Consider the following 16806-nt stretch of genomic DNA (forward strand, 5'->3'; position numbering starts at 1 on the left):
CTTGGAACCTCCAAAAATATCAACCTCCCTCTCCCCCAACTACCCCCTACCCCCACCTCCCTCCCCTACCCCCCTTTGCCCCCCTCTCTTCTACCCAATCCAACCCCATAGCCAGCCAAGACCGATTAAACAAGGAAAGCCCACCAGTGGCAAGGCTGCAACAGAGTAAGCACCCATGATACTCCCACTCATACTATCCCAGTCTCCCCCAACACATTCAAACTCCCCCACCCCACACCTCCCCACAAACATCCAGCCACCAAGAGCCTAAGCTCCCCGAGAGCTCTAAACCGCTCTCTCAAACAGGTAATTAAGAGTGTAAAGCCAACAACAAGTCCAAACTGCAGCATCATGGCGGGCGTCCAGCTTCCAACTCAGGAATAGAGGTCTGCACGGGAACGGAGATCTCGGGAATCCCGCGGGTCCCGCGGGAATCCCCCCCCTAACCCACAGGACTCCCATGAGGACCCCCTCTGGCCCACGGGACTCCCACGGGGACCCCGCTCTAGCCAGTGGGACTCCCAAGGGGATAGAAGGCTTTGGAAGCAGGGTTCATCCATATAATATAATGGACACGTCAGCCTTAGTAAAAGATGGGATTTATAAGTTAATTACCTGAAAAGAAAACAAAAAAAAGGGTTTCCACCAAAGGAAAACAGCAGCGCAAACACAAAAGAAACTGGAATTGATGATCCTGTCAGAAGTAATTGCTGCTTTTTATGGGGATGGGCGGGGATGGAGGTAATTCCTTGCGGGGATGGGTGGGGATGGAGAGGATCCTGACGGGGACAGGTGGGGACGGAGAGGATCCTGACGGGGATGGGTGGGGACGGAGAGCATCCTGGCGGGGACAGGTGGGATTTCTGTCCCCACGCAACTCTCTACTCAGGAGGCATTCTCCTCAGCTTGCCCTGCGACCGCACTCTCTGCCATCTCGAACTCCGATCTCCAGCATGGCACTCCCCAGTCTCACTGTACACATCCGCCAGCAGAGCATCTCCCAACATTTCCTTCAAGGCACTCCATGCCTCGCAGTGGTTTTGACTCTCTTGTGCACCGACCCAATGGTCATCAGCATGGTGAAAGGAAATTGCCAGCAGTATTTATATCCAGCCTGCCGCAAGTAAGAAGTGACTCCTTTAAAGTCTCTCCGCTTTTTCAGAGTCAATGCCGCTAGATCTTGATAGACCACAATGGGCAGCCCATTCCAAGTATAATCACTGCAGCGGTGAGCTGTCTGCAAAATAGTTTCTTTCCCTCCATACGAAGTCAGGCAGATGACAATATCTCTAGGAAGATTCCCCTGCACCCAGCCCAAGGCTCTATGGGCCCGTTCAATAGTCACTGCAAAACCTCCAGCAAGTCCTCACAAATATCCTGTGCCACTTTCCGGACATACTTATAAGTCTCTTCCTCAGGAACACCTCGCAGTCACAAATTACATCTGCGTGTGCGATTCTCAATGTCCTCCAATTTCTCCCAGCCACCGTGTTCACTTGGGTCTCCAGTTCTTCCTGCTTGCTTCCTTCATGCAAGTCCTTTTTAATATCCAGTACCGCCTATTTAATATCAGTGTGGATCGTGAGAATATCCGCCCAGAGGCTCTCAATCATTGATGCCAGCCCTCCCGCTTCCAGAGGGCTGCGCTCCCCATCGGTCACTCCGGCCTCCAGGTCTGGGGCTTCCCCACCCCGTGATGCACTTGAAGCCGCCAACATCTTGAATGCGCTGGAAGGAGGCGAGGTTTTTTCCAGTCCCAGATCTGCTTTACCGCTCGAACACTTCACAGGATCCAGCTTGTGGCAGGTGAACAACGCCATCTCTCGCCAATACCAGCATGATGTTGGGGGGGGGAGGGAAACTGTACCGATTTTGCTTCAAACTCACAGTTATGCGCCACGGCCCTGACAGAGCTTCAGCCGCTTGCAACCTGGCACATCGATGACGTCACTTCCTCTCCAGATATAAATTTAATTAAAACTGACAAATAACAATCACCACTTTACAAATTAACAGAGGAAAAAATGGAAAATAAGAAAATACCATTTTATTGGACTAATCCATTTTTTAATTAGCTTTCAGAGGCCAAAGCCTCCTTCTTCAGGTCAGTACAGTATCCTGCTGTTACTGTTCTGACCTGAAGAAGGGGGTTTTGTTTCCGAAAGTTAGTTAAAAAATATATTAAAATTTAGTAACATAGTAACATAGTAGATGATGGCAGATAAAGACCCAAATGGTCCATCCAGTCTGCCCAACCTGATTCAATTTAAATTTATTTATTTATTTATTTTTAATTTTTTCTTCTTAGCTATTTCTGGGCAAGAATCCAAAGCTTTACCCGGTGCTGTGCTTGGGTTCCAACTGCCGAAATCTCTGTTAAGACTTACTCCAGCCCATCTACACCCTCCCAGCCATTGAAGCCCTCCCCTGCCCATCCTCCACCAAACGACCATACACAGACACAGACCGTACAATTTAAAAGATTACCTTATTTCCATTTTCTATTTATAAACGTTTATCAATACAACTGCAATAAAGCAACAAAAAAAATATTTTTTTCTACCTTTTGTCGTTTCTGCTTTAACCACTCTCCCTTCCATGCAGCGTCTGCCCTCTCTCTCTCTGCCCCTTCCATCCACTGTCCACCTGCTCTCTCTTTTTTGGCACCACAACTTGCTGCTCTTGCAGGTATTGAGCCTTTCTCTCTGCCAGGTCCCACCTACTTCCTGTTTCCATGAAGGCAGGACCCAGCTGAGAGGAAGGCCCAACATCAGCAGAGCAGCGAGTTCCAAACACTACAGTTGTCACTGCCTCAAGGGGAAGGAGTTCCCTTGACGTAGGCCCTGGAGCATCCCCTTATGTGCCGATTTGCCATGACAACACCGACGCCTGAAGCTGCCCTCCCCGCTGGCGAAAACATGGACCAAAAGCCACACAGAGGAAAAGCTGCCTGGACACCTGATGGACTGCCAAAAAGGAGAACATATCTGAGGAAACCTAGACATATGGTAACCCTACATTTATACTTTTATAGGGGATAGCTATAAACAGTGTTTAGGGCACATCTTGAATCAGATCTGGCATGCAGGCTCAGTCAAGGGCAACAGAAAGAGTCCAACTCTATTCTGCTGCATGAGTTATATTCCACCAGAGTCACTATGCTCACATCAGCCCTCTCAAGTCACTTCATTGGCTCTCTATCCATTTCCGCATACAGTTCAAACTTCTCTTATTGACTTATAAGTGCATTCACTCTGCAGCTCCTCAATCTCTCTCCTTTCTTATCGTTCCCTAAACTCCTCCCCCAGGTACTCTGTTCATGGGGCAGGGCTCTCTTATCTGTACCCTTCTCCTCTACTGCCAGCTCCAGACTATGTTCCTTCACTCTCGCTGCACCATAAACCTGGAATAGACCACCTGAGTCAGTTCATCAACCTCCACCCGTGGCAGTATTCAAAACCAAGCTAAAAGCCCCCTTTTTCAAAGTTGCTTTTAATTCCTAACCCGCACTCACTTGTAAAGCACCCATTCCCAAGAGATTCCCTAACCCCTACTTGTCCAGATTGTAAGTTCTACTGAGCAGGGACTGTCTCTTGAATGTTTTAATGTACAGGGCTGCATACATCTATAGAATTGATAAGTAGTAATAGTAAAAGTGACATGCACTAATTTTTTCAATGGTTTATTATCTGTATGTTTATGGCCTGGCTTCTCTGAGTAGGACTGATTTTATTATTGGAAGCTAAGCAGGGTTAGGCCTGGCTAGTACTTTGATGGGAGACCACCTGGGAGTACCAGGTGTTATAGGCTGAGGGGCCCAATGTTGAGAAGCAGTGGCATAATGGAGCCACATACTATGTAGGAGAAGGCAATGGCAAGCCACTCCTGTACTCTGTCATGAAACATCACAGCGTAGATTCCTCACTGTGTAGGTTGGTGGCATGATCCATCTATCCTTCCATTATCTGCATTCGGGTAGTTTAAAAAGAGGTTAAGCATCATGATTCTTTTTAGCGCATGCTTAAGAATAAGTGATTAAGAAACAGGATAATCTACCAAATATTAGCGAGTTTCTGGGAGGTTACAGCTTTGTTTTTCAAAGGCAGGAAAGATCAGTGGAAAAATATCATTTTAATTGTAAAGAGTTACCATGCTGTTAACTGAAGGCTTTTCCAACAGTTGTTGCACAGCTCTCTTTAAAGCCAGCTCAAAAGAACTTGAAAAAACAAAACACAAAACCTCTAGGCTAAGTGCTGGTCTGGAATACAAAACGGTTCTTGGGAATCTATGTTCAGAAAAATAAAAACACAGAGCACATTCTGTTCCCGTTAAGGACCAGTGGGGCATCTAGCATAGGACACAAAAGCCACCAGAGTATCTTCTACCATAAAAGAAAGGAAAGCAGATTTTTATGTTAAAAGGTGCTGCCCAAAAAAAGAGAGGAAGTGGAACTTTTTTCAGTTAAATTATTTGATAAAGTAGTGCTTTTGCCACACTTCTCCACCTGAATTCAGTGACATAGGCATCATCAGGAATCAAAATTATATTAGTTGATTCGTCTTTATGGGACAAATCAATACATTTCTTTCACTAGCTTTTGGGGAGATTTTCATGAGATAAGGAAGTGCCAGCCCCCTTATGCAAGTAAAGAAATGTATTGACTAATCCTCTCCCCCCCCCCCAAAAAAAAAAAAAAAAGGAATTGCCTTGTATTATACAGTTGGGTGTCTATTAACGTCCTTGCTTTAAAATTATAAATTAGATAATATATTTACAGAAGGACTAATTGTGTTACATCCTTTCTGAGTATACACTTCTGGTATCATTCTTCCCCCTCCCCCCCACCCCACCCAAGAATGTCCAGTTTCCTTTGGTGGAAGAGGGGATTCTTGTTCATGGAAACTACCATCTTTCGAAGACTGGATTAAGGGGACGTTTTCTCCCTCCAGCGACCCAGCAGCTTGTTTATCTCGTTCAATTGCAGGGGGCGGGGACTTCTCGGGAAATCCTTTCCCTGCGGCTTTTGCCCAATGGCAGCCGTTCCATGAGCCCGAGAGCAGAGCAGCAGGTCCAGATCACGTCGCGCTCCAGCCATTCAGAGAGGCCGGGGGCCTGGCCGGAGCCGGCAATAAATGTGGAGCCGGTAAACAGGCTGTGTAGAGCTAAGGATGGGAATGAGAGGAGCAGAATAACGGAGGACGAGAGAGCTCTGCGACCTGCACAGCAGTAACCGACCGGCTATTAAACAGCAGCTTTTTACTGTCCGGCAGCAGAACACAGGTAGCCAAACCTCCCTCCCCCCCACCTCCTCCCAAAGTGAAGCCTTTGCGGGCGTTTCCTGATCAAATCAGTATGCAGCACTCTTCATGATTTTCGGCTAATGTCTATTCTAGACACAGAAGGATGCATCTATGCACGAAAAAGAAAAAAACAAATCGGCGCACAGGTTTTCATTCCATGATGGCTGATTCTTGACTTAGGATTTCCGTGGATTTTGAAGGCTGACCCTTTATATATATATATATATAGTTCAGAATAAATGTTTATATGATGTTTTAAGTGATCTTTGTTAAGTTCTGCAAGACAGAAAGCTTCGTTGCTCTTGTGACAATGGGGAAGCCCCCCCCTGGCTGTGGCTGGAAGGTAAAGGCAGCAGTAGGGTAGCTCTTGCAAATGCCACCATGTCAGCTGTTCGTGATCCTGCAGGGCGTCAGGAAGACAGTTTCAGATAAGCCCCTAAATTCCACTGGCATCCAGGCTCAAGCCAGTTAAAGAAGAGAGAAATGGGATGGGATTTGATACACTTTGTACCTGAGACCTTGCCCACCAGAGTCACAAGGAGCTGTAATGAGAATTGAACCCAGCCCCCTAATTCTCTCACACCACTGCACTAACCATTGCTCCACTCCAAGTGGCTCTAAAGTACCCTGGGGAAGCTGAATCTGATCAGGCTTCTTTCTAATGGCTCCTGATCTTTTAATTCCCTGCCATCAAGTAAATTCTGCCTTCAGGGTTGAAAAAGAAATGTCAGGGGTGGAGGTTATTATCTGTCCAACTTTTATGAAATACAATGACTTTACGGTAAGTTTCCTCCTTTCAAAGATCAAAATCTATAAGTTCTGGAATAAAAGGATCCTGGGATGAAGATGAACTAATAGAAGGGGGGGGGGAAGGATGAGTGGGAATAGAAATGCAGGTGAAAAGTCAAACTAAAGCAAATAACACAGAATGACAAATAGGATTCTTTCAGATAGGCTGGGTGCTACCGTTTTTTGATACCCATTCACTCATCTCCTCCATGCAGCTCTGATGGTTTTCTTACTTACTTCCTAAATTCCTCCTCTCTGCTGCTTTTCTACGCTACTGTGCTTATTCTTCTCTTCTCCTTCATACTGCCGCACATCCTGCCCTTCATTTATTTATCTTCCTATTCTTTTTCTGTCCTTTCTGAGCAACTTCTTTCCTTTGCTCATCATTGCTCATCTTCACTGCTCTCCCTCCTCTCTTCTCGCTGTTGTACTCTCTCAGCTAACTTTGCTTCCCTTCGCCCTCCCCACCATCCTTTTGTACCAGCAGGGTAACTTGACCACAGGGCTCCTATCTCTCTTCTCCCCTTTCTGATTGGATCGCCAAAAGAGAGTAAAACCAATCAGCTGCATGAGGCAGGAGAAAATCAAGTAGCTTGTTTTGCCTGCTGATATAGAGGTGCTCTAGAACAGTGTTCTTCAACCTTTTTACACCTATGGACCGGCACCGGTCCATGGACCTATGGTTGAAGAACCCTGCTCTAGAGCAGAGTTCTTCAACCACCAGTCCGTAAAAATTTCCTGCAGGGCCGGCGCGTTCCTTGGGCCCGATGAGCTGGGTACGGGCAGAGAAACTAAAGTGTTGCCACTGAGGTTTCGGAGCTAGTGTCTTGCCTAGTTGCTTGAGTTGGGCCTGATGCGTGGCTGGTGCCGAGGGAGGGGTGACTTGCTCCGCCCCAGCGCGGTACTGTTAGCAGTTTTTGTACTGTTCTTTTGCGCCCATCGCTTGAACTTGGATTTACTTGGTCCCACAGGCTGTGCAAGTGATGTCAGCCTCATCGTCCTGCCTTCTCTATCGTATTGATATATAAAGGGACACCAGTTTCTTTTTCTCTCCCTATTATTTCCTGTGAAGCAGGCTCTGTGTTTTGTGGTGCACTTCTCACAGGTTTACTTTCACCCGTTGTGAATAAACTTTACTCCCCGAGGGTTGCCCCCTTTCTATCATCATTATATTTTTTTTCAGGGGGGGTAATTTATTTTCTTTGTCTAGTTGGCGGGATAGGATTTAAACCCCTGAACCACATTCCCGACTTGGTGCTTGAAGGCCAAGAGGGATGAAGCAGGGTTTGGGTTTTTTATGTATCAAAGGAGGACCTAGGTTTAAAACAGTGTTCTTCAACCGCAAGTCCACAGATCAGTGCCACAAAATAATTCTTTTATTTCTGCCGGTCCATAGGTGTAAAAAAGGTTGAAGAACACTGCTCTAGAGACCCAGAGGCACAAGGATCTTTAGGAACAATTGATCTGTTCTGAAAGCTTGAAACACTTTCCAGCTTTATAGCCTTTCCCACTTTTTTTGCTGGTTAGGACAAATTTTAGATAAAAATGTAACACTTGTTCGGGTTCCAGCTAGAAACAATCATTTCCTTCAGTGGTGATACCAGATACTTTTCAAGACATAAAATCTGGTGAGGCAAGAAGGCTTCCATTATTCCATTGCCCATTTTGTAACAAGGCCCTGTTGCCTACGCTTTCATAGACACTCTTGGTTTTTCATATGATTTTCCCATTGATGTCATCCACCATGCAAAAGGCTCATCACGGCATCTTCATGTCTTTCTAGTTGATCTCATGAGAGGGGGCACTACTGTAAAATAAAGACTTATAAAAACAACATAGCATCCAATGACAATCTGAAATGTATCATAAATGATGCAGATGCTCTGAGAACACCTGAAGGACTTTCAGAGGGGATGCTAGTGGAATTAATCAAAAGTTCTGCATCAGTACCAAAATTACTCCAGTGTCTCTGCTTATAATATGACAGTATCTTTTTCATTGATAAATTGTGAATTGGTTTTGAACTAGAACAAAAAATTGATATACCTTTCCCTGAGTTTTCATCTGCAATCTCATTTGCTACCTTATTTTTCTCAGCTGTTTTCAAGCCTCTTTCATGACTAATAAATAAATGTACTAAATCACAAAATATATATATATGTAATACCACTTATTTCAAACAGTAAACATCAGTATTACTAGCCCTTAAAAAATTTTTCAGTCTTTCATTCGGGCTTATTTTGGGGCCTCAGAATCGGAGCCTACGCATAGCCATTACATCACAGACTGAGATGATCCGCGTAGTGTTACCACTCCTGCTCCAATCATTGGCCCACTAATTGTTTTTTCAAAACTTATTATTCAAACTCATCACCTAATAAATAAATGTACAATGATCCATGGTAACCAAGTATTAATAAAGAGCTCACGCTCTGCAAAATGCTGTCTTTTTCATGGATTTTTGTTTTGTTTATAGCATGCAATAAATGAGATAGTATTTAGCACATACTAAAATGTTTATTGCACATGAAAAGTACACTGTATCCCCTCCCAATATACAGCCAGGACCTGACATAACAGTCTCTGAACAAGCTCATAGCTCTGCCTATTCCCCTCCTTGCAGAATTTCTCACAGCCATGTCCACCTCAGTCAGCGCACAGCTAAGCAAAGCTGTGAAGCAGATGTACTTGGAACTTCCTCAAGGAGACAAAGTTCAGGCCATGTACGTTTGGATTGATGGCACCGGCGAAGGATTGCGCTGCAAGACTCGCACATTAGACTACGAACCCAAGAGCATTGAAGGTAAGCCTCAGGGTACCCATATCTGTGAAAGACCACCTGAGACTTCACTAGGGTTTCTAGGAAACACACCCAGCTTATAGGGTTGTGGACAGGCAACAAAATATAGGTTATTTTATTTTCAGTGATCTGCATTTATTAAGAGAGGATTTCCAATAAGGCAGGTGGAAGAGATGTTAGAGGGGAGACGTATACACTTAAATTCTTCCCATTGTTGGAAGCATATCCATTTCACTAGGAGAAGCTTTGACCGCTACACAGTAACGCAGCGACTTACGGACTGAAGACCTTTTGTTCTTGTTCAGACCTCTTCCAGGTCTACAGTGTGTGTTGTTTTTTTTTATGTGGTAAAAGAAGTCTAGTCTGCTAATATTCTTAATCTTGCTTTTCTTCATCCCAAGATCTTCCTGAGTGGAACTTTGATGGTTCAAGTACTTATCAGTCAGAAGGCTCCAACAGCGATATGTATCTTATTCCAGTTGCCATGTTTCGGGATCCATTCCGCAAGGACCCTAACAAGCTGGTTTTATGTGAGGTCTTGAAGTACAATAATAAGACAGCAGGTGAGTTTAACAAAGTCAGTGTTCCCTGAAATCCTCATCCTCACCTCGCCGGTGTGTCTAGGAAAAAAAGAATACAGATTCCAGGTAGAAGACTCTTATGTGAATTTGAGGGATCTCTTATTTGCAAACACTTCTGCAATCTCCATCCTACCAGGAAATCAGTGTTTTGTCCTGGAAAATGCTTTATCAGCCTAAGTGAGACTTAGGTTGTATCCTGACAGCAGAATGATTCATTGATGCCCTACTGTAATGGGGATACAGTCTATGTAGTGAGACTAGGAAAAAGAAAAGTTGCTCAGAGAGTCAAGGGCAGTATTAACCGAATCCCTTTAACATTTTAGTGTTCATTCACAAAAATTGTTTTCAAAGACCTCAGTCACTAGAACGCTAGTGACTGGGTAGTAATTGTAATTTTTAAAATACATTGATTCTATGTACTAGACTTTATATATAGATATAAATATATATATTGTGCAAGGAGCAGGTTTTAAACTGCTCTGTATATTATGTGAGGAGGAAAGTTTCCATATAAGATGAGAAATATTTCACGAATCCACTTTAGTAACCTGTGTGAAGTGGCAGTACAACCCTGACCATATCAGCTCTCTGCTTTCATTATCTGTCATCATCCATTATATCACTAGGTTACTATTCTAGTACAAGGAGTGCAACTGTCTCACCTGCAGTCAGGATCACCTCTCTTAAATGTAGTAGCAGCCTGGTCTTCTGTTCTGTCCTGCCTGTGGTTCCTAGCCATACCCTTATTGCTGTATAAAGGAGGAGTGTGTGGCGCAGTGGTTGGATCTACAGCCTCAGCACCCTGGGGTTGTGGGTTCAAAACCCCGTGCTGCTCCTTGTGACCCTGGGCAAGTCACTTAATCCTCCACAGCCCCAGGTACGTTAGATAGATTGTGAGCCCACCAGGACAGATAGGGAAAATGCTTGAGTACCTGATTGTAAAAACCGCTTAGATAACCTTGATAGGCGGTATATAAAATCCTAATAAATCCTAAATAAAGTCCACTATATGCTGTGCTTTGCCCAGGACATGATTTTCATAGTTCAATAGTTAACCTACATCTTGAGTCTCCTACTCAGGTTCAAGATGAGGATATTATCTCGAGTGATATCTTATGATATGCACCCTACTAGGGAAGACTGCATTGTTCATACAGAAAATCTGAAAACAATTCTTCTTGTTTCCTCAGAGACCAACCTAAGGAATTCATGTAAGAAGATAATGGACATGGTAACACATGAGCACCCATGGTTTGGCATGGAACAAGAATATACCCTATTGGCAACAGATGGACATCCATTTGGCTGGCCTACTAATGGATTTCCAGGGCCACAGGGTAAGGAGCCAAGTGCAATGCTGAGTATAAAAAGGTGCAGTTTTACAACGATCATTAAGAGAGACATACACAACAATTAGCTGATTCAGAGAACTGGTATGAACTAAACATGTTTGTCTACTAAAGAGCGGAGGACTTATAACAGGTGTAGTAAACACACTTCCTAATCTTAGGCTTGACTTGTCTGGAATGCAGAGAGATCCCAGCAGGAATACACTTACAGTGAAACTTTCTTTCTCTCATTGTTCCATGAAGAAGCTCCAGAATTCCACATTGGAGTATTCGGTAGCTTTTGTGACCAAGAACATAATTACAAGTTAAACATTTTGAAACTGGGTTGTTGTTTTTTAACTATTTAGTTTTTAATGCCAACAAAAAGTGCAATACAATTTACATACAAATAATAATAATAATCAAATAAGCACTTATAAACAGTCAGAATCTATACAAAAGATAAAAATTTCCTCCCCCATCCATCATTACTATCAGGAATAAATACCAAAACAAAAGATATAGCTCCCCTGGATGTGTGGATGCAATACAATGGAAAATAAAGATAAAGGGCAACTATAACAAATCTACAAGAGACGTCAATGGACCCCAAACCAATTTGAATATCTTATTATGCCCTAGCAAGTCGGCATTCATTTTCTCATACTTATAAGTTAAGCATAAGCTCGCACACCAGAAAGGAAAACTAATGTGATCCCAATTCTTCCAATTGCGAGTAATCATTTGCATGGCTATCCCGGTCATATAGGAAAAGCCGTATTTATAGCGGTCCAAGGGGGGGGCTTAATATGCAGTAACGTTCCACATATAACTACCTCATACGGCAATGGAATTGATGCCTCCAGTATGGTATTAATCTGTCCCCATATTGACTTCCAAAAGTTAAGTATCAAAGGACAATAGAACAGCAGATGATCCAGTGTCCCTACATCAAGATGACAGTGTCAGCATCTATTAGATTTAGAACTGTCTAATTTTTGTAAACAAACAGGGGTCCAGAAACCTATGTAACAAAAAACCCCATGTTTGTCTCGTAGATGCTGATGCTGTACATCTCATCCTTCAAGTCCAAATTCGTGGCCATTGAGATGCAGAAATATGCTGCTTTATCTCAATGCTCCAAATATCTCTAAGACAAGTTTTCAGGTTTTTATTTAAGAATTCAGATATTAATTTATACCACCGGGCAGCCTGATGTCCTAGCAAATCTGTCTGGAAGCATAGAACCTGCAAGCTATAATAATTTTTTAAATTTCGCCATTCAGGGAATCTCTTCTGAACCACTTATAAATTTAAGACTTTGAAATACCAAAAGATTGTTGCAGTCGTGAAAAATCAAGCATTTTCCCATTTGATATAACATCATCTAGTGTACGTATGACTGCCTGCATCCATTGCTTCCAGGCGATCTTAGACTCGCCAATTTGAATCTTGGAGTTTAGCCATAAAGATTGAAACGTGGAATTCTCTACTGGCATTTCTGTTAAATTGTTAATAAATTTCAAGGTTTTCCAGTTGTCAAATATAATACTATTGTCCTTAACATAACTAGGTAACTTGATACTCAACACATGAGACTGTTTTGAAACTGTTATGTAAGTATTGGTTACATGATATGCACAGAGGCAGGGATAGTAATAAGATCCCTCTAAAACTTGGCATTTTTATCCATCTATTCATGGAACCTGATCCTATTTTATGGTCATCAAAAGATTTCTGCTAAGAACCTCATGCGCTTTGGTCACGTGGCTTCATATTAATGAGGTCTAGTGGCCAAACCACAGTTTATGGCCGGCACTGGCCTAGGTATTCTGTCCTAGTTACACATCAAAGTCGCAACAAAAAGAGAAGACTCAAATTGCCACAGGAAAAGAGCAATTCCAAACAAACAAAAACCGTGGTCCAAGAACATTGCGTTTTCCACAGTTTTTTGTTTGTTTGGAATTGGGACTAAGCTACGCAGCCACATTGATGGCAGTAACTGAAGGGATCGTATCACATTTTTTATTTATTTAATCTTCTATACCGGTCTCCCAGGGGAGCTCGGATCAGTTTACATGGATTCATTCACCAGGTCACAAGGAGCAGCGTGGGTTTGAACCCACAACCTCAGGATGCCAAGGCTATAGCTCTAACCCCTGCATCACACTTTCAGACATAGTATGGCAGAAGATAGCATGGCAAATATTGTCTGACAGAGATAGCAAAACATAGTTAACAAAGCATGGTAAAACATCTTCCACATCACTAATATGTTTGATAAACCAGTAGCTAGAAAGCCTTCATTCTGTACTGATGTGTAGACACAGGCTGGTCTAAGTCTTTTATAATACTTCTTAACATGGTTTTGCAGGTCCATATTACTGTGGTGTTGGGGCAGATAAAGCTTATGGCAGAGACATTGTAGAAGCACATTATCGTGCCTGCCTGTACGCTGGGGTTGAGATTGGAGGAACAAACGCTGAAGTGATGCCAGCACAGGTAAATGGAGTTCTGACTGTTATCACGTAACTAGACTTTAGTATGTGGAGAAGTAGGTAGAGCGAGAGGGGGGCTGCTCAAGAGACAGATGCCCCGCTGTAAGAAATCATAGCTCTTGGAGGCAGATCACTGCTCCCATGCTCACACCAGTTTCAAGTCATCAAGTTTATTAGGATTTTATATACCGCCTATCAAGGTTATCTAAGCGGTTTTTACAATCAGATACTCAAGCATTTTCCCTATCTATCCCGGTGGGCTCACAATCTATCTAACATACCTGGGGCTATGGAGGACTGAGTGACTTGCCCAGGGTCACAAGGGGCAGCGCAGGGTTTGAACCCACAACCCCAGGGTGCTGAGGCTGTAGATCCAACCACTGCGCCACACACTCCTCCACTGATAGAACATTCTGTGCGACTGGGTATTGAACAGGCCAAGAAATGGCTAGGGTGGGGAGCTAGGCAAGCCAAACAGTATTTATATCCCAAATGTGAAGCTGGTCTGCTTTTTCTTAACATCGGTTTCATCTACCCCCAGATGAAAACTGCAGTGTAACTTTTAGTAGTTTAAAACTAGTCTTCCACAGTGATCGATTGCAGCAGTCTTTTGCCAGTTGCCTCCACTTTATGGATATCCTATGATTCTAAATTAGAACATTTTCCTAACAAAGGAATTTAGGAAAATTATCATTTAAATCCGTTTGGCATAAGAAATAACTTGTGCCCCATAAAAACTAAAATTTTGTTACCCTTTTGTAAGTAAAGAGTAACTTTTTCCTGATGGATGATTAATAAGTTCTGTTTTCTCGCTGCCCTTTGTAGTGGGAGTTCCAGATTGGGCCCTGTGAAGGCATCAAGATGGGAGACCATCTCTGGATTGCTCGTTTCATCTTGCATCGCGTGTGTGAGGACTTTGGAGTTATTGTGTCCTTTGATCCTAAGCCCATCCCTGGGAACTGGAACGGAGCTGGGTGTCACACCAACTTCAGCACGAAGCCCATGAGGGATGCTGGAGGCCTCAAGTAAGTGTGATTACATCACTGTCGGCACAACAGAGGAAACTGTAAAAAGAGATAGTGGCAGAGCAAGGATAAGAGGTGCCTGGGGTGGTGGCGCCGTCGCGCCCTCCTCTCTGCCCTCCCTCCCCCTCCAAGCCACACTCGCTCCCTCCTTTCCCTTCCCCATACCTCTTTAAATCTTAGCCATTGTGAGCAGCTTTGGCCTGCTGCCCGCATCTGCGTTGGCTTTCCTCTGACGTCAGTTCCTGGCCTTGCAACTCGGAAGTAATTTCAGAGAGGGGGGAGCAGCAGGCCGTATAAGTTGCTCGCGCTGGTTAAGATTTAAAGAGGTACAAGGGGGGCGGGGGAGGGAGGGCGCAAGCGTGGCGTGGGGGGACAGAGGTGCTGGCACCCCACCAAGCCAGCTCCAGGGGCAGTCTACCCCCTCACTACACCACTGTTGTCGTGCACTTAAGAGTATTCTGTTTGAGAGACAGTGTCTAAATTGAGAGAGTTCAAATACAGATCCTTCTCTTTTAGGTTTTAACTCTTAGGATGATGCATACAATTAGCAAAAATATCAGGTGGTTAATGCATAGTTGTCCTTTCAGAAAAGAAAATTAATATAGGAAAGTGAAAAAGTTAGGAAAGGGTTCACAACAGCTAGAACTGATAAACATCTGAGATCATGGATGCTGTCATTGAGCAGAAAGGGATAAAGCCCAAAGTCTCTGGTTTGTCTGGTGCTTTCTTTATTGGCATTTTACAAGAAGGCTGACAAACCCAGAGAGCAGAAGACCCTCTAATTTGAATTTCTTTTTTCCCAGGCAAATTGAGGAAGCCATTGAGAAACTGGGCAAGCGTCACCAATACCACATCCGTGCCTATGACCCCAAAGGAGGCTTGGACAATGCCAGACGTCTGACAGGCTCTCATGAGACCTCTAATATTAATGACTTCTCAGCTGGAGTAGCCAACCGAGGGGCCAGCATCCGCATCCCAAGGAGCGTAGGGCAGGAAAAGCAGGGCTACTTTGAGGACCGCCGACCCTCAGCCAATTGTGATCCTTATGCAGTGACGGAAGCCCTGATCCGTACCTGCCTCCTGAATGAAACAGGGGAAGAGCCGTTTGAATACAAGAATTAAATGGACTGCTCTCAGGAGCCTGGTTTCCTACTGTTAATGTATTTGCACTCTGTTGACTAAGGATAAAATTCCCAGGTTTTAGAGGGAATTTTTATATTTCTTCCACTTTTTCTTCCTGAGGTAAAAGGAGAAGGGGAAGAGAGAGTTAGGGGCATTTAAAGTTAATGGAGAAAATCCTGTAGCTACTTACAGTAGATTTGATTTTGTCCATACTATAATTTTTTTTTTTTTTGTAACTGGGAAAACTATTTGCATTTGGTTCTTCTTATATTAGAGCATTCACTGCTGACAGTCAGCAAGCTGTGTTCTGGAACTTCTGTCTGTGGACAAGCAGTTTCCTGTGTGAGCACCTGGAATGCAGAGCCATAGCCCATGTTTCCATGTTGCTCCTTATCACTCCCACATCCATTAACCTACATTCTCTATTATCACTCGCAGGAGAGAATTTCCACTTCTCTCTCCCTGGCGTAGTGTGCTGACCTCCTTATTGCCCCCTATGTTATCACCCACCAGATGTTTTTAACATAATGAAATATAACTGGATCAAAGGAATATGAACAATTGGTTGTACTGTTTCCCCAGTAGCTGCCACTCCATTCTGCATCCTTTTGGTCATGTAGTATTTTTCTATTTAAATGTAAAAATGATATTATGTATGTATATATCTATATAAAATATATATAAATATGAAAGTGATACATTTGTCTGAAGCTGGGGACTATGATCGTGGTATCCACTTGGAGCCAGCTGGGGTTTTTAGGCGAGGAGGGGGATGACATGACATCAGGCGAGTTCTCTTAGCGCTAGAAGGAAGAGTAGCTGCTTTCATTATAAAACCAACAGGATAATTGTTTACAGATTTAGACATAATAAAATCATACTAAGAGAAAGGCTGGCCGCTGGGTATCCATGAGTGACTGGGACAAAATTAACTTTGTGTTTTTAAGAGAAAAAAGATGTTGATGTAAAAGTTGACTGGTCAACTTAAGCTTTGTATTGACAAAATTATACTTTATTTTCCTGTGGATGTACATGGCACTAAAGCAGGGCTTCAATGGCTGCTTTGCTTTACAATTTCTTCCAGTGTGGCTCTTTTCTAGTTTGTCCATTTTTGTTGAGGTTTTCAGTGGATATTTGTACATCATCCTTAACTCTTCAACAATGTTCATAAAGCCTGACCAGGAAAGCACTCTGTGCCTCTTTAATAATGCTCTTCATGGTATCTTCCTCTGGATTTATTTGCTCCCAAATATGGAATTTTGTAATAAACTCTTACTCCAAACATTCTGTCTGCTGGGGTTTTATTTCGTCTGAGAGAGAGCAATGAAATTACAGAAGGCACTGGGATGATATGGGGCCTCTT

General features: G+C 43.4%; 1 protein-coding gene across 1 annotated transcript; it reads left to right on the top strand.

The window, feature by feature from the left end:
- The first annotated feature begins 5087 nt into the window (after positions 1–5087).
- On the top strand, positions 5088–16561 carry LOC117346900 (glutamine synthetase-like). Its single transcript, XM_033917136.1, has 7 exons — positions 5088–5280; positions 8713–8892; positions 9291–9452; positions 10661–10807; positions 13173–13300; positions 14122–14321; positions 15125–16561. The coding sequence occupies exons 2-7, from the start codon at positions 8727–8729 to the stop codon at positions 15441–15443; spliced, it is 1122 nt and encodes a 373-aa protein (XP_033773027.1). The 5' UTR covers positions 5088–5280; positions 8713–8726; the 3' UTR covers positions 15444–16561.
- The last annotated feature ends 245 nt before the right edge of the window (positions 16562–16806 follow it).

This window comes from Geotrypetes seraphini, chromosome 12 (assembly GCF_902459505.1).
Source record: "Geotrypetes seraphini chromosome 12, aGeoSer1.1, whole genome shotgun sequence".
NCBI lineage: Eukaryota > Metazoa > Chordata > Amphibia > Gymnophiona > Dermophiidae > Geotrypetes > Geotrypetes seraphini.

Excerpts from the sequence above, each read along its gene's own strand:
- LOC117346900 (XM_033917136.1), top strand. The coding sequence starts at position 8,727 with ATGTCCACCTCAGTCAGCGCACAGCTAAGCAAAGCTGTGAAGCAGATG. Across the intron at positions 10,808-13,172 it reads TGGATTTCCAGGGCCACAGG|GTCCATATTACTGTGGTGTT; the intron begins GTAAGGAGCCAA and ends ATGGTTTTGCAG. Across the intron at positions 13,301-14,121 it reads CTGAAGTGATGCCAGCACAG|TGGGAGTTCCAGATTGGGCC; the intron begins GTAAATGGAGTT and ends TGCCCTTTGTAG.